The sequence below is a fragment of the Mchenga conophoros genome, linkage group LG4 (genome assembly GCF_057382185.1).
Source record: "Mchenga conophoros isolate Kocher_MC1m ecotype Shallow Benthic linkage group LG4, M_conophoros_male_GT1.1, whole genome shotgun sequence".
Classification (NCBI taxonomy): domain Eukaryota; kingdom Metazoa; phylum Chordata; class Actinopteri; order Cichliformes; family Cichlidae; genus Mchenga; species Mchenga conophoros.
This window is the reverse complement of record NC_140529.1, coordinates 15,387,327-15,403,459: the sequence shown is the minus strand read 5'-3', so window position 1 is coordinate 15,403,459 and position 16,133 is coordinate 15,387,327. Positions and strand designations below refer to the sequence as shown.

The following is a 16,133-nucleotide window of genomic DNA, read 5'->3' as shown; positions in this document are numbered from 1 at the left end:
AAAGTAAGCATGGCTGCGCCCACGGGACCGAGAGGATCACAGGTGCCCTCTGCGTTTGAAGGATTCCCCTTTCCAATGGCTAGCAGACCACCGGAGGACAGCTCCGGTAAAGAGCAGGAGCAGACCGGGGATGTGAAAAAGAAGCCATGCAGGGCTTGTACGGACTTTAAATCGTGGATAAAGATGCAGAAGAAGCAGGCGACAACTGCTAGTGGTGGTACCGCACAGGTGACACAATGGAGTCAGGCTGGAAACTTGACAAATTACTTCGACGGTGTAAAGTTTATGATGTCGTAACATTGTGATTCACTGTTTTAAGATTTGGTTGTGATGGCAGCCAGCAAACTGGAGAGATATCAATATGTATTTGTGATAACCAAACAACCATAAATCATTCATTCAGACGGGGCAGCAGGCCACTAGTCTCTCTTGAATTCATCAGGTGACTGTCTGTGTTGATCCTGCAGGAGACAAAAGCTGCAGATTCAGAGCCACAAGATCCCCAGTGTCCGCTGGACAGGGAAGAGCTGGGCCGCAGCACTTGGTCCTTTCTGCACACTATGGCCGCGTATTACCCGGATCATCCATCTACCACTCAGCAGCAAGAGATGGGGCAGTTCATCAACATTTTCTCCAAGTTCTTCCCATGTGATGAATGTGCACAAGACCTCAGGGACAGGTCAGAACCACACGAGTGCTGCCAGATTTAATGTACAGGGCTGAAAGTCACATATCGGCACTTGCGCACATCTTCACACATAAAGGATCTTAGAAATGATTCAGCATATTTTACTCTTTTATTTACCACCCTCACACTTTCAGATGCTTTAGGATGAAATGCCACGATCACCAAACCACATTTCCTCTCCACAGATTGAAAACCAATCAGCCAGACACTAGCAGCCGCCACGCTCTTTCTCAGTGGTTCTGTCGTCTTCACAACAACATCAACGTCAGGTTGGGGAAGCCTGAGTTTGACTGTTCCCGTGTGGATGAGAGGTGGAGAGATGGATGGAAAGATGGCTCCTGTGATTGAGTGATTGTGCTGAGAGAGATTTGAAGACTCGAGTAAACCCCGTCGTCGGTATAAAACACCACTAAACTGAGCTCATGTTTGAGTGTTGGGTTTTTCTGGTTTTGTTTTAATATAGTATAATTAATCTATTAATAAAATTAAAGATTACATAATAGTTTTCCTCAGTGTTTCTTGAGTTCAGATCCTTTCAGTTCAGTTTTATTTGTAAAGCACTGAAACATAAAAACAGTTTTCTGCAATATTATAGAGAGAAACTCAAAACACTAAACTCAAGATTCTGGGTTATATTATAATCCTCTCCTTGTTGGAAGTGCTTAACCAGGTATGACTCTCACTTGACCATTAGAGCAAAGACACCTGTGTATTGGTTCGTTATCACCAACCTTCAGTGCTGTGGAAACATATCGAGTCATCATTTCTTTATATTTTGCTTCCCAAGAGCCAGATTTTCTTGTAATTTTTCAAAGTGGTCCTAAGCAATAGTTCTCCAGGCTTTCTGAAAGTCTTTCAAAGTTTATCTTTGGACATCCAAAGTAAAGCTGGGAATGTCCTTCAAGAAACCTGGAGAACTATTAATGAAGACTACTCAAAGCAGGGGTGGGGAACTCCAGGCCTCAAGGGTCGGTGTCCTGCAGGTTTTAGATCTCACCCTGGGTTAACACACCTGAATCACATGATTAGTTCATTACCAGGCCTCTGGAGAACTTCAAGACATGTTGAGGAGGTAATTTAGCCATTTAAATTGTCTGTGTTGGATCAAGGATACATCTAAAACCTTCAGGACACTGGACCTTGAGGCCTGGAGTTCCCCCACCCCTTACCCACAGAAAAGACAAGAAAGCTGCCTAAGAGAGTTCAGACTGTGTTGAAGAATAAAGGCAGTCATAGGAAATATTAACTTTCATTTTGTCTTGTATACTATATTTTCATGTATTTTTGCATGTTTCAGTATATCACTGCACCTATTTCCCATTTTCCCAGCAAAATATAGAGAAATGAAGAGTCAAGACTTTTGTTAAAGTACTGTAAATTTTGGACCAGTAAAATTTCTAAATTTCTGTCATTTCATTTTTTACTATACACTATGCAGTGTTTTGTCTGCTGGTCTGACAAAGTAATCACTCAACAGAAATCACTAGACTGTGTAAACGTGTGACAGAAATGTGTCTGTTTTCCAGAGGGAATAAAACATGTCTAATCAAAATGATTGCATTTGTGAAAATTTAAGCACACTGACTCAAAAGACTACATAAAAGCTCTTATTTTGAAGAGTTCTTATATTTGTTTTACTGATCATATAATTTTTTCTCTATTTATGCCATATTCTCCTGCCATATCTTGTCTAGAATTATTTCCTTTATAACCCTAGTGTCATCACACATTCAGTTTATTTCCTCAAACATAGACTATTAAACTACAAAAAACATTAGTGACTTCTAGTGGTGTCAGCCATAAATGCACCTCATTGTATAAATCAACACATCTACTGCTTCAGTGGCCTTTCTCAGAACACGTTACATAAAACAATTCACTGAATATTAAAAATGGCACATTTGTTTTTCTCCAGGTGTAATAATATAATATTTTTTAGTATTCACAATGCACTGGTTGTACAGCCAAGTTGCATTTATTTAATTTATGTAGTATTTATTGAATCACAAACCACGTGTCCTCAGGCAGTGTACATAAATTTACCAGGAATGACTTGTAAACCTGTGCTGGGATTTTTAGTAAGGCTGATAATGTTGATTTTTATGGTTCAGTCATCATTGAGGATTCATGAATGAATAAATATCCCATGATGAGACACTTGTGACTATACTTTCTGTGGTATTTGGCATTCCTGTACCATCATAAGACTTTTCTTTATTTCATAATCGCAGAGTGTTTGTGACTGGGGCACGCACAGTCTCACCCACTGTATTGTTTATAGCCTGCTTAGCTGGATGCTAACTTATATGAAACTCCTGGAATAGTTGTAAACCTGTAGATTTAGATGGTGCTCAGGACAACAAAGACATATGCTCAGGGTTAGGAGATTTAAGCAAAGTTTACTAGTAATTCAAAACAGTAATTTTATAGAATAAAATCCAGTTCATCCACGTAAAATATCTGAGGTGCCAAAAGCTCCAAAAGCTCACTGATTGCATTACCAACAACCAACCTAACCTTAACCTTTTTAGCAGACGATAAGTGGTAATGTGTGCTTAACATTACAAAACATGCCAAATTTAAACCTCCTAAACAGAGAGCTTGAAACACTAAAATGGAAATCCCACAATGCATCTGTTAATTTAAAATTTACAAGAAAGGTTTTATACTTGATTTAATGTCGGACAGTCCTCCACAGGCTCCCAGAATGCATTGTTGTTTGTAGAAGTTTACTGTATTTTTAAAAATACAGCATAAAATAATAATAAAATCATGTAGTTCTTACAGTAATTTGTAATAGCGCTCTTTAATAACCTTATCCCAGATTGGGTTTCCTTTCTTTTAAACTTTTATTTGTTTACATAAAGTTTGGCCAAAGATTTGGGAAAAGTATGGCAACATAAGCTGTCCCACACGGGTATTGTGTACTCTGTTTTTGCCATTATTAATCCCACTAACCTACTGCAAAAGCCCTTTGAGGTCAAACATAAATGTGTATTTCATTAACCTGTTCTATTTTGAACCAACAACATTGGTCCAAGTGGCCTCCATCGTTTTATCCCCGCTCTCACGCTATCCTCCTATAATTGTATTCCATTATCCTGTTTTATTCCTGTGTAACAACATTAAAGTGAGCTCTGGCATAAATGGCCTATCCCGCTCGTCCGTAGCGTGGGCACGTTCTGGCTCCTGCACGTTCTCCACCGAGCGCCCGCGCGCCGTTTGGGAGCGCGCAGGACCCGTCCCTACAGCAGCGAGCACCAGCGCATCCATCCTGCCGTGGAGCCGGGAGCGTGGAGCCGCGAGGAGCGCACACACAGAGCGACAGAAGATGGACGGAGTGGGATCGTTCGGAGCGGGCCGGTCCGGGTCCACTATCGATCCGATTACCTTCGCCAAGCAGCCGCAGACCATCCTCAGAGTGCTGTCCTGGGTGAGAGCGGGTTTTCACGGTGCTGCCGTGTGTGTGTGTGCGGGGGGTGGGGGGTCCTCTCTGTTGTCGTTGCTGCGCGAAACCAGTGACGTGTTTTCCCTGTAAATACAGGCTCGAGAAATCCACTAAAAGCTGATAAGGATGCGGTGTAAATGGAGACATGAAATCAATGTTAATGCTGGGGGTGATTTACAGAAATGTGCTGTACAGGGTGTAACCAGGGCCTGGTGCTTATCTGACACCGTGACCAGTGATTTCACTACAGATGTGTGTGTTTGTGAGGTGTAAACGACCTCTCCTCACCTATTCTCTTTCCCTTTTTTTCCTTTTTTTTTTTTACATGCCACCTGCCAGTGTTTAACAAACACTGAGCAGCAGACCGGGTTGTGCTGAAAATAAGAGAGGCACATCCATATTCACTCATCAGCATTCACGTTTCTGGGCAATTGTGCTACTTATTTACGGTCCCATTGACCTACCACTTCTTATTTATCATTTCACCTGTCGTTTACACTGTTAAGTCACAATTTTCAGCTCATGATTTTGCTGATTTACCCCTACACTGCCGTCGCCGTTCGTCATCCCACCTGTGATTGGTCCGCGATCGTCGTTACGCACGGAGGGCCACGAGAAGCTTCGTGCCCTGACGTTTCGTGTAGGCTAAACGCATCACCTCTGGGTGACACAGAGAAGGTCTTCCTCAGTGGTGCCAGGGCCTCAAAAGGAAGCCAGTGGATCGTATGCAATTAATGTCATCATCATCACGTGATTTTAAAGAATTTGACTGGATGCAGAGGTTGCCACGTCGAGTTAAGATACGCGCTGTGATGTACTTATGCAGAAAAAGCTGCCTCACTTTATAGCTGTGGCCACTCAAGATGGAGCCTTTTAAACTCTGCTTGATATACGTTAAGGTAGCCCTGTGCTTCCAGCCCCATGTGGTACTTCCCACCACTGCAGTGGCAGTTTACAGAAGACAGTATACCAGGAATCTATTTCAGGAGGAGGGGGAAATGAATTCTAGTCTGTAGTGGGAATCCACAGTAAACAGGCAATTAGGTTAATGCCCTTTCCTCTCGTTTGTTTAAAAAAAAAAGCTATTCGTCAGTTAGAAATCTCACAGCAGGATTTTTTTAATTAAGGAAGAAGCGAATCAAAGTTTAGAGCAGGCAGGTAAAAGGAGAAGCCAACCCTTAAAAAGACATATTGTTTTTAAGCAGCTTTTATTTTTTTTATCACAACGATTCACTAAAAGCACCCGAGTGTGCGTCTACTCAGATTAAATCCACACATGTGATTAGTTTAAAATGTGGACCTGACATTATTCCTTTGTGTGTCCCCTCCACCTCTGTCATATGACCCACAAGCCCCCCCCCCCCCCCCCAGTAGGAGTGCATTTTTTCTTTGTGAGTGTGTGTGTCAGTCACATGGCCCTACTCTGCCATGAGTGTTAGTCAGCTGATCAACAGAGGGAAGAAGAAAGGCTGAAAATGAACTTGAGAAATTTAAGTTGGAGTTTATGGTAGTAGGTTTACGTGCAGTTACACACACACTGCCTCGGGACTGTGTGATTCTTTAGGGGAAGCGAAGCATCCACCTCTTCCAGTCGGTCAGAGAGAAAGAGGGGAAATTAGGTTAATGCCTTTTGGTTTGAGTATGCTCAGAGAGATGCTTTTGAGTAGTGTAGCTTCCAGTGAGTCTGCAAGCAGTGTTTGTTTGCTGGATAGACAGAAAACTGAAACAGTATCGCTTTAAATGGTAATCTGTTTTTGTTGTTTTCTTTAATCTAGCTCTTCCTTCCTGTCGCTCACTTTGTTCTGACTCTGACTCCACCCTCTACTTTCCCTTCGAACAACAGATATTTTCCTTGGTGGTCTTCGCCTCCATCGTGAACGAGGGTTATGTCAACATGGGCAGCGAGCGACTCCACTGCATCTTCAATAAGAACACAGACGCGTGCAACTACGGCGTGTTCGTGGGCCTGGTTGGCCTGCTGGCATGCTCCTTCTTCTTCCTGCTTGACTACAAGTTCTCCTCCATCAGCTCTGTTAAAGACAGGAAGAAGGCTGTAATGCTTGAGATCGGCTTCTCAGGTGAGGATGTGACATGTGATGGGAGGTCTTGTTCGCAGACACAAGCAAACAGGGAAGGCACAGAGCATTTCTTCCAGGCTGTCCTGGTGTGTCTGAGTTATGGCAGCTACAGGAAGTGATTCGTTTTTAAAAGGTCTTGCTGTGAGAAAAAATGAAGAAATCAAACAAAATACATCATCACTAGTGCATAATGCCAAACCGCGTAATGGGACTGTGCACTGGATGTTTTTGGAAAATGTACTTTTAATCTAAATGGTTCGGCACTTTTGTGGTTAAAGTCCTATCTTTTAAATAGGACCTTTTGTGTTAAGTTGGGGTCGGCTTCATCCTCTGTGGCTCCTCTGCTTTGGGGTGTGCCACAGGGATCTATTCTTGGGCCGTTATTGTTTTCATTGTACCTCTTGCCTCTTGGCGCAATTTTCCGAAAGCATAAAGTGCCATTCCATCTATACGCAGATGACTGCCAGCTCTACTTACCTTTTAGTCATTCTGATAGTCTCCCAACTGGACCTCTGCTTGACTGCCTTACTGATGTCAAAGCATGGATGGCAAAAAACTTTTTAAATTTTAATGATCGGAAGACAGAAGCAATTTTATTTGGCCCAAATCGTTCTTCTCATACTCTGGATGTTGATCTTGCAGCTTTGACTTCCCAACTAAAGAGTTCGATCACAAATCTTGGAGTTAAAATTGATTCTGCACTCACCTTTGATGACCATGTAAACGGGGTGGTAAAATCAGCATTTTATCACCTCAGACGTTTATCAAAGGTTAAGCCCTTTCTTTCCAAGTGTGACTTGGAAAGTGTTATTCATGCCTTTATTACCTCACGTTTAGATTATTGTAATTCTCTTTTAATAGGGGTTGGGCAGGGCACTTTGTCACGCTTGCAATTAGTGCAAAATGCTGCGGCACGATTTTTAACTGGCAGAACAAAATTTGATCACATCACTCCGATTTTGGCCTCTTTACACTGGCTTCCAATTTAATTCAGGATCCGTTTTAAAGTCCTTTTATTGGCTTTTAAATCTCTAAATGGTCTGGCACCTGTTTATTTGTCTGACTTGTTGAAGCCCCACGTCCCCACTCGTTCCCTTCGGTCAGCTGAGCAGTTGCTGCTTTCGGTCCCAAAGTCACGGCTGAAACTTAGAGGAGACCGAGCGTTCTCTGTTGCTGTGCCGATGCTTTGGAATAACCTTCCTCTCCATATTAGACAGGCTACATCAGTGCCAGTTTTTAAGTCTTTATTAACCCTCGGAGGCTTTAAGTCAAAAAAGCTTTTTTTGACTTAAAGCCTCCGAGGGTTAAAAACCTATTTTTATTCCCTGGCTTTTAACTCTGTGGGTAACTGATTGGTGTTGATCATGTCCATAACTTTATGACCACAGCACACTGTTGAATCTGTGCCAGGTAGAGTTAGGGCAGTTCTGAAGAACAAATGGGGTCCAACATAGTACCAGCAAAGTGTACCTAAATAAGTTGGTTGATGAGTGGATAAAACCAATTATATACATGACTAGCATTGATTTCCTTGCTCAAATCAGATCTGCACTTTGACAAATCACAGGCCACTGAATGCCTAAAGGGTCTGAAACTGAAGTGAGTGAACGAAGCCTGGAATCATGATTCAAAAGGCCGGAGTTCCCCAAAAATAACAAAAATGCTACAGATACCAGCTTGCTTCTTTATTTCAAATAACATTCAAAGGAATGAAACCTGTCACCTGAATTTAAGTTTTAAATAGTATTAAGGAGCATTTTATGTTTCTAAAAGGGAACAAAGAAGTGCTTCCAGTCCAAAAATTGGAGAAATCAACACCTACAGGTGCTCTTTCATCTATGTGGAACGCTAACGTTGAATAAACTATTAATTGCTCTGCTGGTTTCTGACAGGTTTCTGGACCTTTCTATACTTTGTAAGTTTCTGCTTCCTCGCCAATCAGTGGTCTCGGACCAGAGCTGAAGAGCTGCCACTCAACCAAGGAGCAGATGCCGCTCGGGCAGCAATCGCCTTCTCTTTCTTCTCCATAATCACCTGGGTAAGCCCCTCCAACCACCTAAAAGCAAAACCACCTTTAACCCCAAGAGCTGAGGCTGGAAATCTTTCTATCTGAGTTGATTCCATGTCTAAAGTTAATTATGAAACTCCAGCAGCAACTGGCCTTATGAGGCATTGATGTACGTATTTATTGAGACTTTGGACTTTCAAAAAGTTTCTTTTTTTTTTATTGTAATAGCTGTACTGATTTTCCTAAATGCTACCTCTGACATTGCCTTTATAAAATATAAATAAAAACTAATCAGAAGTTACAAAACTGTAATAACTGCCTGGCTCACAGTATACCAAAACCTGCTAAAGCACTTCTCGATTAGCGCATACTGCAGTGTAGCTAGTTTAAGTCTAACTATAGAAATGTTATTTGTTTTAAGGCTTTTCTTTTGGACTCTCTCTTGGCTTCTTCTTGAAGTTTTATTGGTTTCCATGATGGGCTGTTTTGTTAGCTGTAAACTCAGTTCACTATTTTCCCTTCTTCTTTCTGACATTTTGTTGGCACAGACAAGCTACCTAGCTTGTATAACTAGCTAGCCAGCTTACCTATAAATTAGCTGGCTTTATTTCTACTAAATTCTATAAAATAAATGATAAAATTCTTCTTTTTAAAACCTTTGTTGCTAAAGTGTAGTTATAATGTGCTTTTATGATTAGGAATACCTCACATTGAGTCTCAGACTCACTTTTCCCTCTCTGTGGCCCTTTTCCCGGTCCTCCAGGCTGGTCTAACAGTGCGTGCGGTCCAGAAGTATCTGCTCGGCACAGACATGACACTGTTCACCACCGAACACATGGACGGTGGCGCACCCACCCAGCCATACCCCTCCAACTCTCCGGGAGGCGGCGGCACCACCATCGAGACCACGGAGACCTACCAGAGCCCACCATTCACCGAAAACAACGCAGCACCCACATACCAGGTTCCCATTTACTAGAAAGGATAGACCTGGTGATGGTGGTGGAAGAAGAAGAAGACGACAGGGGAGAGGGATGCAGATAAGAGGAAACTGCTTTCTGTGATGTTACACGTGCAGTTGTTTATGTTGATCCGGGCTGAGTTTTCAGTAAGCGTTGAATTAGCGGCCTCTGATTCCTCATTTCTTCCTCTTGGTACCTTTTCCTTCCCGAACATTCCAGTTTTATCGTCACTTTTGTACGCCTCTCTGTGGAGCAAGGCCACAGCACAGGTACGAGAGCTGATAAATCAAAAAGAAAAACAAGTGGAGGAAATGCAGAGCAGGAGGCCACTTTTGCCGACTTCAAACGCATTTTGACAAAAAATAAGTATGAAAAAAAAGTGATCAACAAGTCAGTGACTCCACCACAACAAAGCAGTATTAGATCCCTAAAAATAGTGCAGGAGGCACTCGCATCCAGAGAGCACCCTTGTCTTATTCTTTTCATTTATTCCAAATCCCCTTTCATGCCAAACACTGCAGGGAATCGTTTTTCTTTTTCTTTTTTTTGGTTGTTGTTTTTCTTTTTCTTTTTTAGCTAGAGTCTGGTCTTTCCTCGTATGTTCCCTGCTGCAGTTAGAAACCATCATCTGCATTAAATCTGCATGTTTCCAATCTTAGAGATCAACTAAGTGCCATACTGTACTGTGTGTTTCAGACAGTGACTTAATTTAGTAGTTTTCCACATGCTGTAAAGAAAAGAAAAACAAAAAAAACACAACGGCAATGTTTTTGTGACCAAGTGCAATATTTCACATTCTTATGTAAGTAGGTAGATGCAGTACTGTAGGTAAACTAGTTTAGGTCAATTTCAGGTGCTGTCTCAAATCACATGCAATTCTTTGGATTGTGCTGATAAGTCTCGACGATCTGACCACCCTGGTGATGTTTTGCAGGAAATGGAAGTTGTATCAGATGATCAAAGCGCTCCAGAGAGAGAGAGAAAGAGGGAATTTCTCTTCCATGGAAGCTGAGCTATTATATATATAATTAGAAAAGTTCAAATTGTGCTATATCATCCTTTCAGACATGTTTTAGTCTCCCTTAATGAAATCTATCGCACATTTTAAAGCAAACGACACTCACGGTGCAAAATATAAATGGTACAGTGTCACCCTGACTGAGCCGGTGTGATTTTGGGGGTCAGCCTGATTACACTTCAAATTCAGTGTGGAAACCTTCATCCTTATTGAATCACCATTCAGTCTGGTATGTTTCTGTGCCTGGCATGAATGGATTATTAAATGGACCTAATGGGCTCCTGCGCTGGAAGTGATTATTAATCCTGGAAAGTCAGTTACATGACTATTAAAAACACACACACACACACACACAAACTGATCAGGAGTTCGGGGGGAGGGTGGGGGCTTTTACAGCCTGTGCCCAGGGGGCCTTTGTCTCACAATCAATCCATGGTGCCAGGGAATGTATTCAGTGTGTTATTTGAGACAGCGCCCTGTGCTGACTGCTGTGTGTACAAAAATCAGGAGAGTGGGAGATATTCTGGGTAAATTATGTAGGTCCGTTTATGTTTACGTTTTAGAAGCTGCCAAACTGCCCTGTGTTCTTATTGCTGTCTTCTGATTACCACGTTACTACTACGTTACTACTATGTTGTTAATAGGATCTTCTGGAGGGGGGGGGGCAAAAGAAAGAATATAGTTGGGGGGTGTTACAGATCGCTCGCTGGCTAATTCATTGATCCTGCAATCCCGCCACATTAAGGAGAGAGCGGCGGGTTGGGGTGTAATAATTAGTTGCCATGACGACAGGGTTGTGTGGATGTTGGTCACCAGGGGCCCTGATGTAGATAGTATCCATGCCAACCATGTCGGTGTGTAGCAGTGTCTGTGCTGTGCTTCGCGTGCACGCTCTCATCAGTGAATCTGTGGTGTCGTGTGGTGTGTGTGCGACCGTGCGAGTGTGTCCACGTGCACCATCGTCGTGCACGAGGGACGTGTAAGTCTGCACGCTTGTGTCCAAAGCCGTGAGTGTGTGCAGTCAGTTGGGTTCTGTGCTGCATTGAAGTTTGTTTTTTCTTTAACGTGCATTTATCAGAGAGGGGGAATCACGAGCGTGCTACGATATTTAATCATTTTGCCTCAGTAAAAACACTATTTAACCTCAGTGTCACTGATAAGGTATACATAATGCAAAGCAAATTAACTGGGCCAAATCTAAAAGAATTCTAGTTAAAGTGACACACATGACCAGTCGAAAGCCTTGCTTGCTGTTCTAATGGATCCAGTGTAAATGGTTATCTCTGCTGCGGCAGGACAACTGAAGCAATCATCATAATAAGGAAAGAAAATTGTTTGTTATATATCGAATGCTGTGTCACTCCGACTCTAATAGGATGTTTTAGAAAGACTGGCAGCATTGGTGAAGCTGACAGGATCATTTTATACGTTTGTAACCGCCAATGTATCCATACTTTAAATTTACTTTCTGATTCCTCAGTTGTAGTTTTGCACAAGTGTGTACACACATTAAAAAAAAAAAAACAACTTAAAGTATTATTAAAAATCCAGATCCGGCCCTTGATTTCATGGACTGGAGCTACAGGAAGCCAACAGACTGAAAATGTTAACTACTGTAGATATGTAGTTATAGAAAAAAAACTCTTATTCTGCAATAATAGAATTTCTGTGTGTCCTCAGTTCCAGCACTCAAATGAATAACACTGATCTACCTGTGATCTTTTAAAAAAACCCAGTTTTACTCACCTCGCCGTCTGTCAGCGAGTGTTAAGTTAAGCATGTCTTTAAAACCGTGGGATAATCCAACAGTCCTGTCTTTCAGAGTTTTATTTTGGGACAGGGTGCAACGCCACTGGCTGCTGGACTACAGCTAGAATAGGGGACAGGAGGAGTACCGTTAAGTCTATTTGTAAGAGTTAAAGGACTACACTTTGTGTTTTAGCCCACCAGCTGCAAATTGTGCACAGATCCCCTACTTTTCACACGGGCTGGTCTTAGTTTATTTGAAAATGCTTTGAATATGTTCTCACAGACTCCAGCTTGGTTTACGTGTTGTTTGTTTGTTCAGATTTATCTGTTAAGGACGCTGGCTTACCATAAACCACAACCTGCTAATAAATAAAAACTTTGAAAAAATATTTAATCATAAATATAGGGGTTTTTTTATACTATTTTTGACACCATTTTTCTAGAGGAGACATTTGACATAGTTGAAAGCAGCTTTGTTGCTGGTGGAGTCTGCCATTGCCATTCTGAGAAATCGGATTTAAGCAGCTATGGATACAGTTTAAGTTCAGTTTATGGCATGAGTTTTGAAAATAGTCTGTCGTTATGTGTTAGAAAGCACCGATGTAGTCCTTTAAGTCTTCAGTGTTGCCGGGATGGTAGTGAACAGATAACTGTGGTTGGGTGAGAGGTGCTGCTGGGGTGTTACTGGGTAGATTGGGTTGCTGTCAGGTCAGGTTGTATTGATGTTCTCAGTGCTTCAGTCTCTTCTTCAGTCACTGTGGTAGATAATAATAATAATAATACAAGCATTCTCTGTGTTTCGTGCTCTGGCCCATGTACACCACCGTGGTATTGGTTTGATTGTAAAATTCAGTATGTTATTGAAGTAAATGAAATTATTGTGTGATGCTGTTCAGGGTCTGATGTGTCCACTACTACAGAAAATTTAAAAAACAACAACAAATAAATAAATTTATGTCAATAATGCATATTTATAACTAGAAAGCACTCTCTGTTGGAAATACTTTGTCCGATCACTCTTAAAGGGGCTAAAATCAGTCGTTCATGCCATTAATCTGTTAGACCGAGGTCATAAAGAAGGCATGTCATATAGTATAATGCGTTGTATGGATACATCAACCAAGAATTCAAGTGAACATTGATTTTATGGCGTGTTACCCCTTAAACGTTTCTTCTGAGTTGCTTCTTCCTTTCCTGAAGGTGTTTGACCTCTTCAGTGTAAAAACGCGTGTACAGAGATGTGTATCACTGTCTATTACCTGAATGTCTCTGGACTGCAGTCTGACCATCACTCCAATAAAAAAGAAACCATGTTCTGGACTGGCTGTTTGTGTCCCTGGGTTTCGTGGGTGAGGACCTGTGACTTTGTGAATGGGTGAATGACTGAATGTAGTGTAAAGTGCTTTGGGCTCCTTAGGGACTAAGTAAAGTGCTATACAAATACAGGCCATTTACCATTTACTTTATTTTCCATATACACACTATTTCCCTGGGCTTTCCAAAGCTTTAGAGAATGGAAGCTGTGCCAACCCCTACACTTCTTCAATAAGAAAGCTCTAATTGTGCACCAGACGCGCTCCATCCGGAGATGGACCCCAGAAAAGGAGGATGCTCTGAGAGACTGCTATGACACCACAGACTGGGATGTGCTCCTGAGCCCACATGGTGAGGACATAGAGGGGGCACACTGTCTTACAGACTATCTCAACTTTTGTGTGGACACAGTCGCCCCTGCTAAGACGGTACGGTGTTATCCTAATAACAAACCGTGGGTAACACAGGAAGTCAAAGCTGTCCTCAACATGAAGAAGAAGGCTTTCAGGAGCAAAGTGAAGGAGGAGATGAAAGCAGCACAGCGGGAGGTGAAACGCTGCCTGAGGGAAGCAAAGGACACCTACAGGAGGAAGGTGGAGCAGAAGTTGGAGAGGAACAATATGAGGGAGGTCTGGAATGGTGTGAAAACCATCACAGGCCACAACACCAAGAAAAGCACAGTGGGGGGGACTGTGGAGAAGGCAAACGAACTCAACAACTTCTTCAACAGGTTTGACCAGCCCACAACCCCCCCACCCTCACCCTCACCTTCACTACAGAGTCCTCTCCCCACTCTCCTGCCTCCCTCGCTTCCCCCCCTTCCTGACACCATGACACCCCCCTCCTCCAATCCCTCTCTCAGCAGCAAGACATCTCCCCCCCTCCCCTCCTCCCAAACATCTCCCAGTGTCACAGTGGATCAGGTCAGGAGACAACTGAGGAAGCTTCGCCCCAGAAAGGCAGCAGGTCCAGACAAGGTGTGTCCTAGGATGCTTAAGGCGTGTGCTGCTGAACTTGGGGAGCCGCTACAATGAGTCTTCAACCTCAGTCTGCGACTGGGGAGAGTGCCCGCCCTATGGAAGACATCCTGCATCGTCCCGGTCCCCAAAAAGAACCGGCCCAATGAGCTGAATGACTTCCGACCGGTGGCACTGACGTCACATCTTATGAAGACTCTAGAGCGGCTCTTCCTCAACCTCCTCCGACCACAGGTACAACATGCCCAGGACCCACTACAGTTTGCATACAAGGTGGGTGTCGGAGTGGAGGATGCCATCCTGTACCTCCTACACAGAGCCCACTCACACCTGGATGGGGGAAAAGGCACGGTCAGGATCCTGTTTCTTGACTTTTCCAGTGCCTTTAATACCATCCGGCCCTGTATGCTTCAGGAAAAACTGAACAGGATGGAGGTGGACCCCTGCCTGGTGGCTTGGATCTCCGACTACCTCACCGACAGACCACAGTACGTCAGGCTGAAGGACATCACGTCTGACACAGTGGTCAGCAGCACAGGAGCACCACAGGGAACTGTGCTGTCCCCTCTTCTCTTCACCCTGTACACCTCTGACTTCTGCTACAACTCTGAATTATGCCATATTCAGAAGTTTGCAGATGACACGGCCATCATGGGGTGTATCTGGGATGATCAGGAAGAAGAGTACAGAAGTCTGGTGAGGAACTTTGTCGCATGGAGTCACACAAACCACCTGCAACTCAACACCTCAAAGACTAAGGAACTGGTTGTGGACTTCGGGAGGTCCAGAGAAGGTCCACTGCCAGTTCAGATAGAGGGGGAGGAGGTGGTCAACAAGTACAAGTACCTCGGGCTGTGGGTGGACAATAAACTGGACTGGTCATGCAACACAGAGCACCTGTATAAAAAAGCCCAAAGCCGACTGTACTTCCTCAGGAGGCTGAGGTCTTTTAACATCTGCAGGAAGCTCCTGAGGATGTTTTACCAGTCGGTGGTTGCTGGAGTACTTTTCTATGCTGTGGTGTGCTGGGGGAGCAGCACAGCAAAGAAGGACTCATCCAGGCTGGAGAAACTGATCAGGAGGGCTGGCTCTGTGGTCGGCATGAAGCTGGACACTCTGGTGACAGTGGCAGAGAAAAGGACATTAAAGAAACTGATGGACATTATGGACAATGCCAGGCATCCTCTGCACACGGCCATAAACAACCAGAAGAGTCTGTTCAGTGACAGGTTGCTTCTCCCCAAGACAAGAACTAACAGACTTAAAAACTCCTTTGTCCCACACGCCATCAGACTGTTTAACTCCTCTCTGGAGGGGAGAGGGAGGGGAAACAGGAGGACAAAGGAGGGGGGAACAACTAAGCTGTAGTGCCTCTGCACCTCACTGTACAATACCTTGTGCAATACTTTTTGTAAATAGTCAACAGTGCAATAGACTCAATACTTGAAATGTGCAATTCACTTGTATTTTTATTTTTTATTCCTATTTATTCTATTTATCCCCTTTGTATATTTTATTTATATTTGTCTCTGTATTTATATATGTGTGTGTGTGTGTGTGTGTGTGTGTGTGTGTGTGTATATATATATATATATATATAACAGTTCTGTAACTGTAACTTCGGTCGTTGCTGTGCTTTTTTTGGAAGTCGAATTTCCCAGAGGAACCCACCCGAGGGATTAATAAAGTTCTATCTTATCTTATCTCTTATCTTAGATAACTTAACTTTAGAGGGAAATCATTCACAGGTAGATACAAGTACCAAAACTGGTACAAAACCTGTTTTATTATTGCTTTTCTGATCCATTTTCAGTATAGTTAGACTTGCACTGCACTTGCTTTTTATGTGATCTTGGTGTCAAATCAAACATGAAGACGTTTTTTGTTTGTG

At 43.0% G+C, this 16,133-nt stretch overlaps 2 protein-coding genes across 2 annotated transcripts; both read left to right on the top strand.

Annotated features, from left to right (window-relative positions):
• Nucleotides 1-9: 9 nt before the first annotated feature.
• Nucleotides 10-2,240, top strand: gfer (growth factor, augmenter of liver regeneration (ERV1 homolog, S. cerevisiae)). The gene is made up of 3 exons (XM_085270612.1): nt 10-228; nt 468-679; nt 874-2,240. The coding sequence occupies exons 1-3, from the start codon at nt 10-12 to the stop codon at nt 1,034-1,036; spliced, it is 594 nt and encodes a 197-aa protein (XP_085126738.1). The 3' UTR covers nt 1,037-2,240.
• A 1,415-nt stretch (nt 2,241-3,655) lies between these two features.
• Nucleotides 3,656-10,860, top strand: syngr3a (synaptogyrin 3a). Its single transcript, XM_085270614.1, has 4 exons — nt 3,656-4,121; nt 5,980-6,214; nt 8,107-8,252; nt 8,986-10,860. The coding sequence occupies exons 1-4, from the start codon at nt 4,020-4,022 to the stop codon at nt 9,199-9,201; spliced, it is 699 nt and encodes a 232-aa protein (XP_085126740.1). The 5' UTR covers nt 3,656-4,019; the 3' UTR covers nt 9,202-10,860.
• Nucleotides 10,861-16,133: the final 5,273 nt, after the last annotated feature.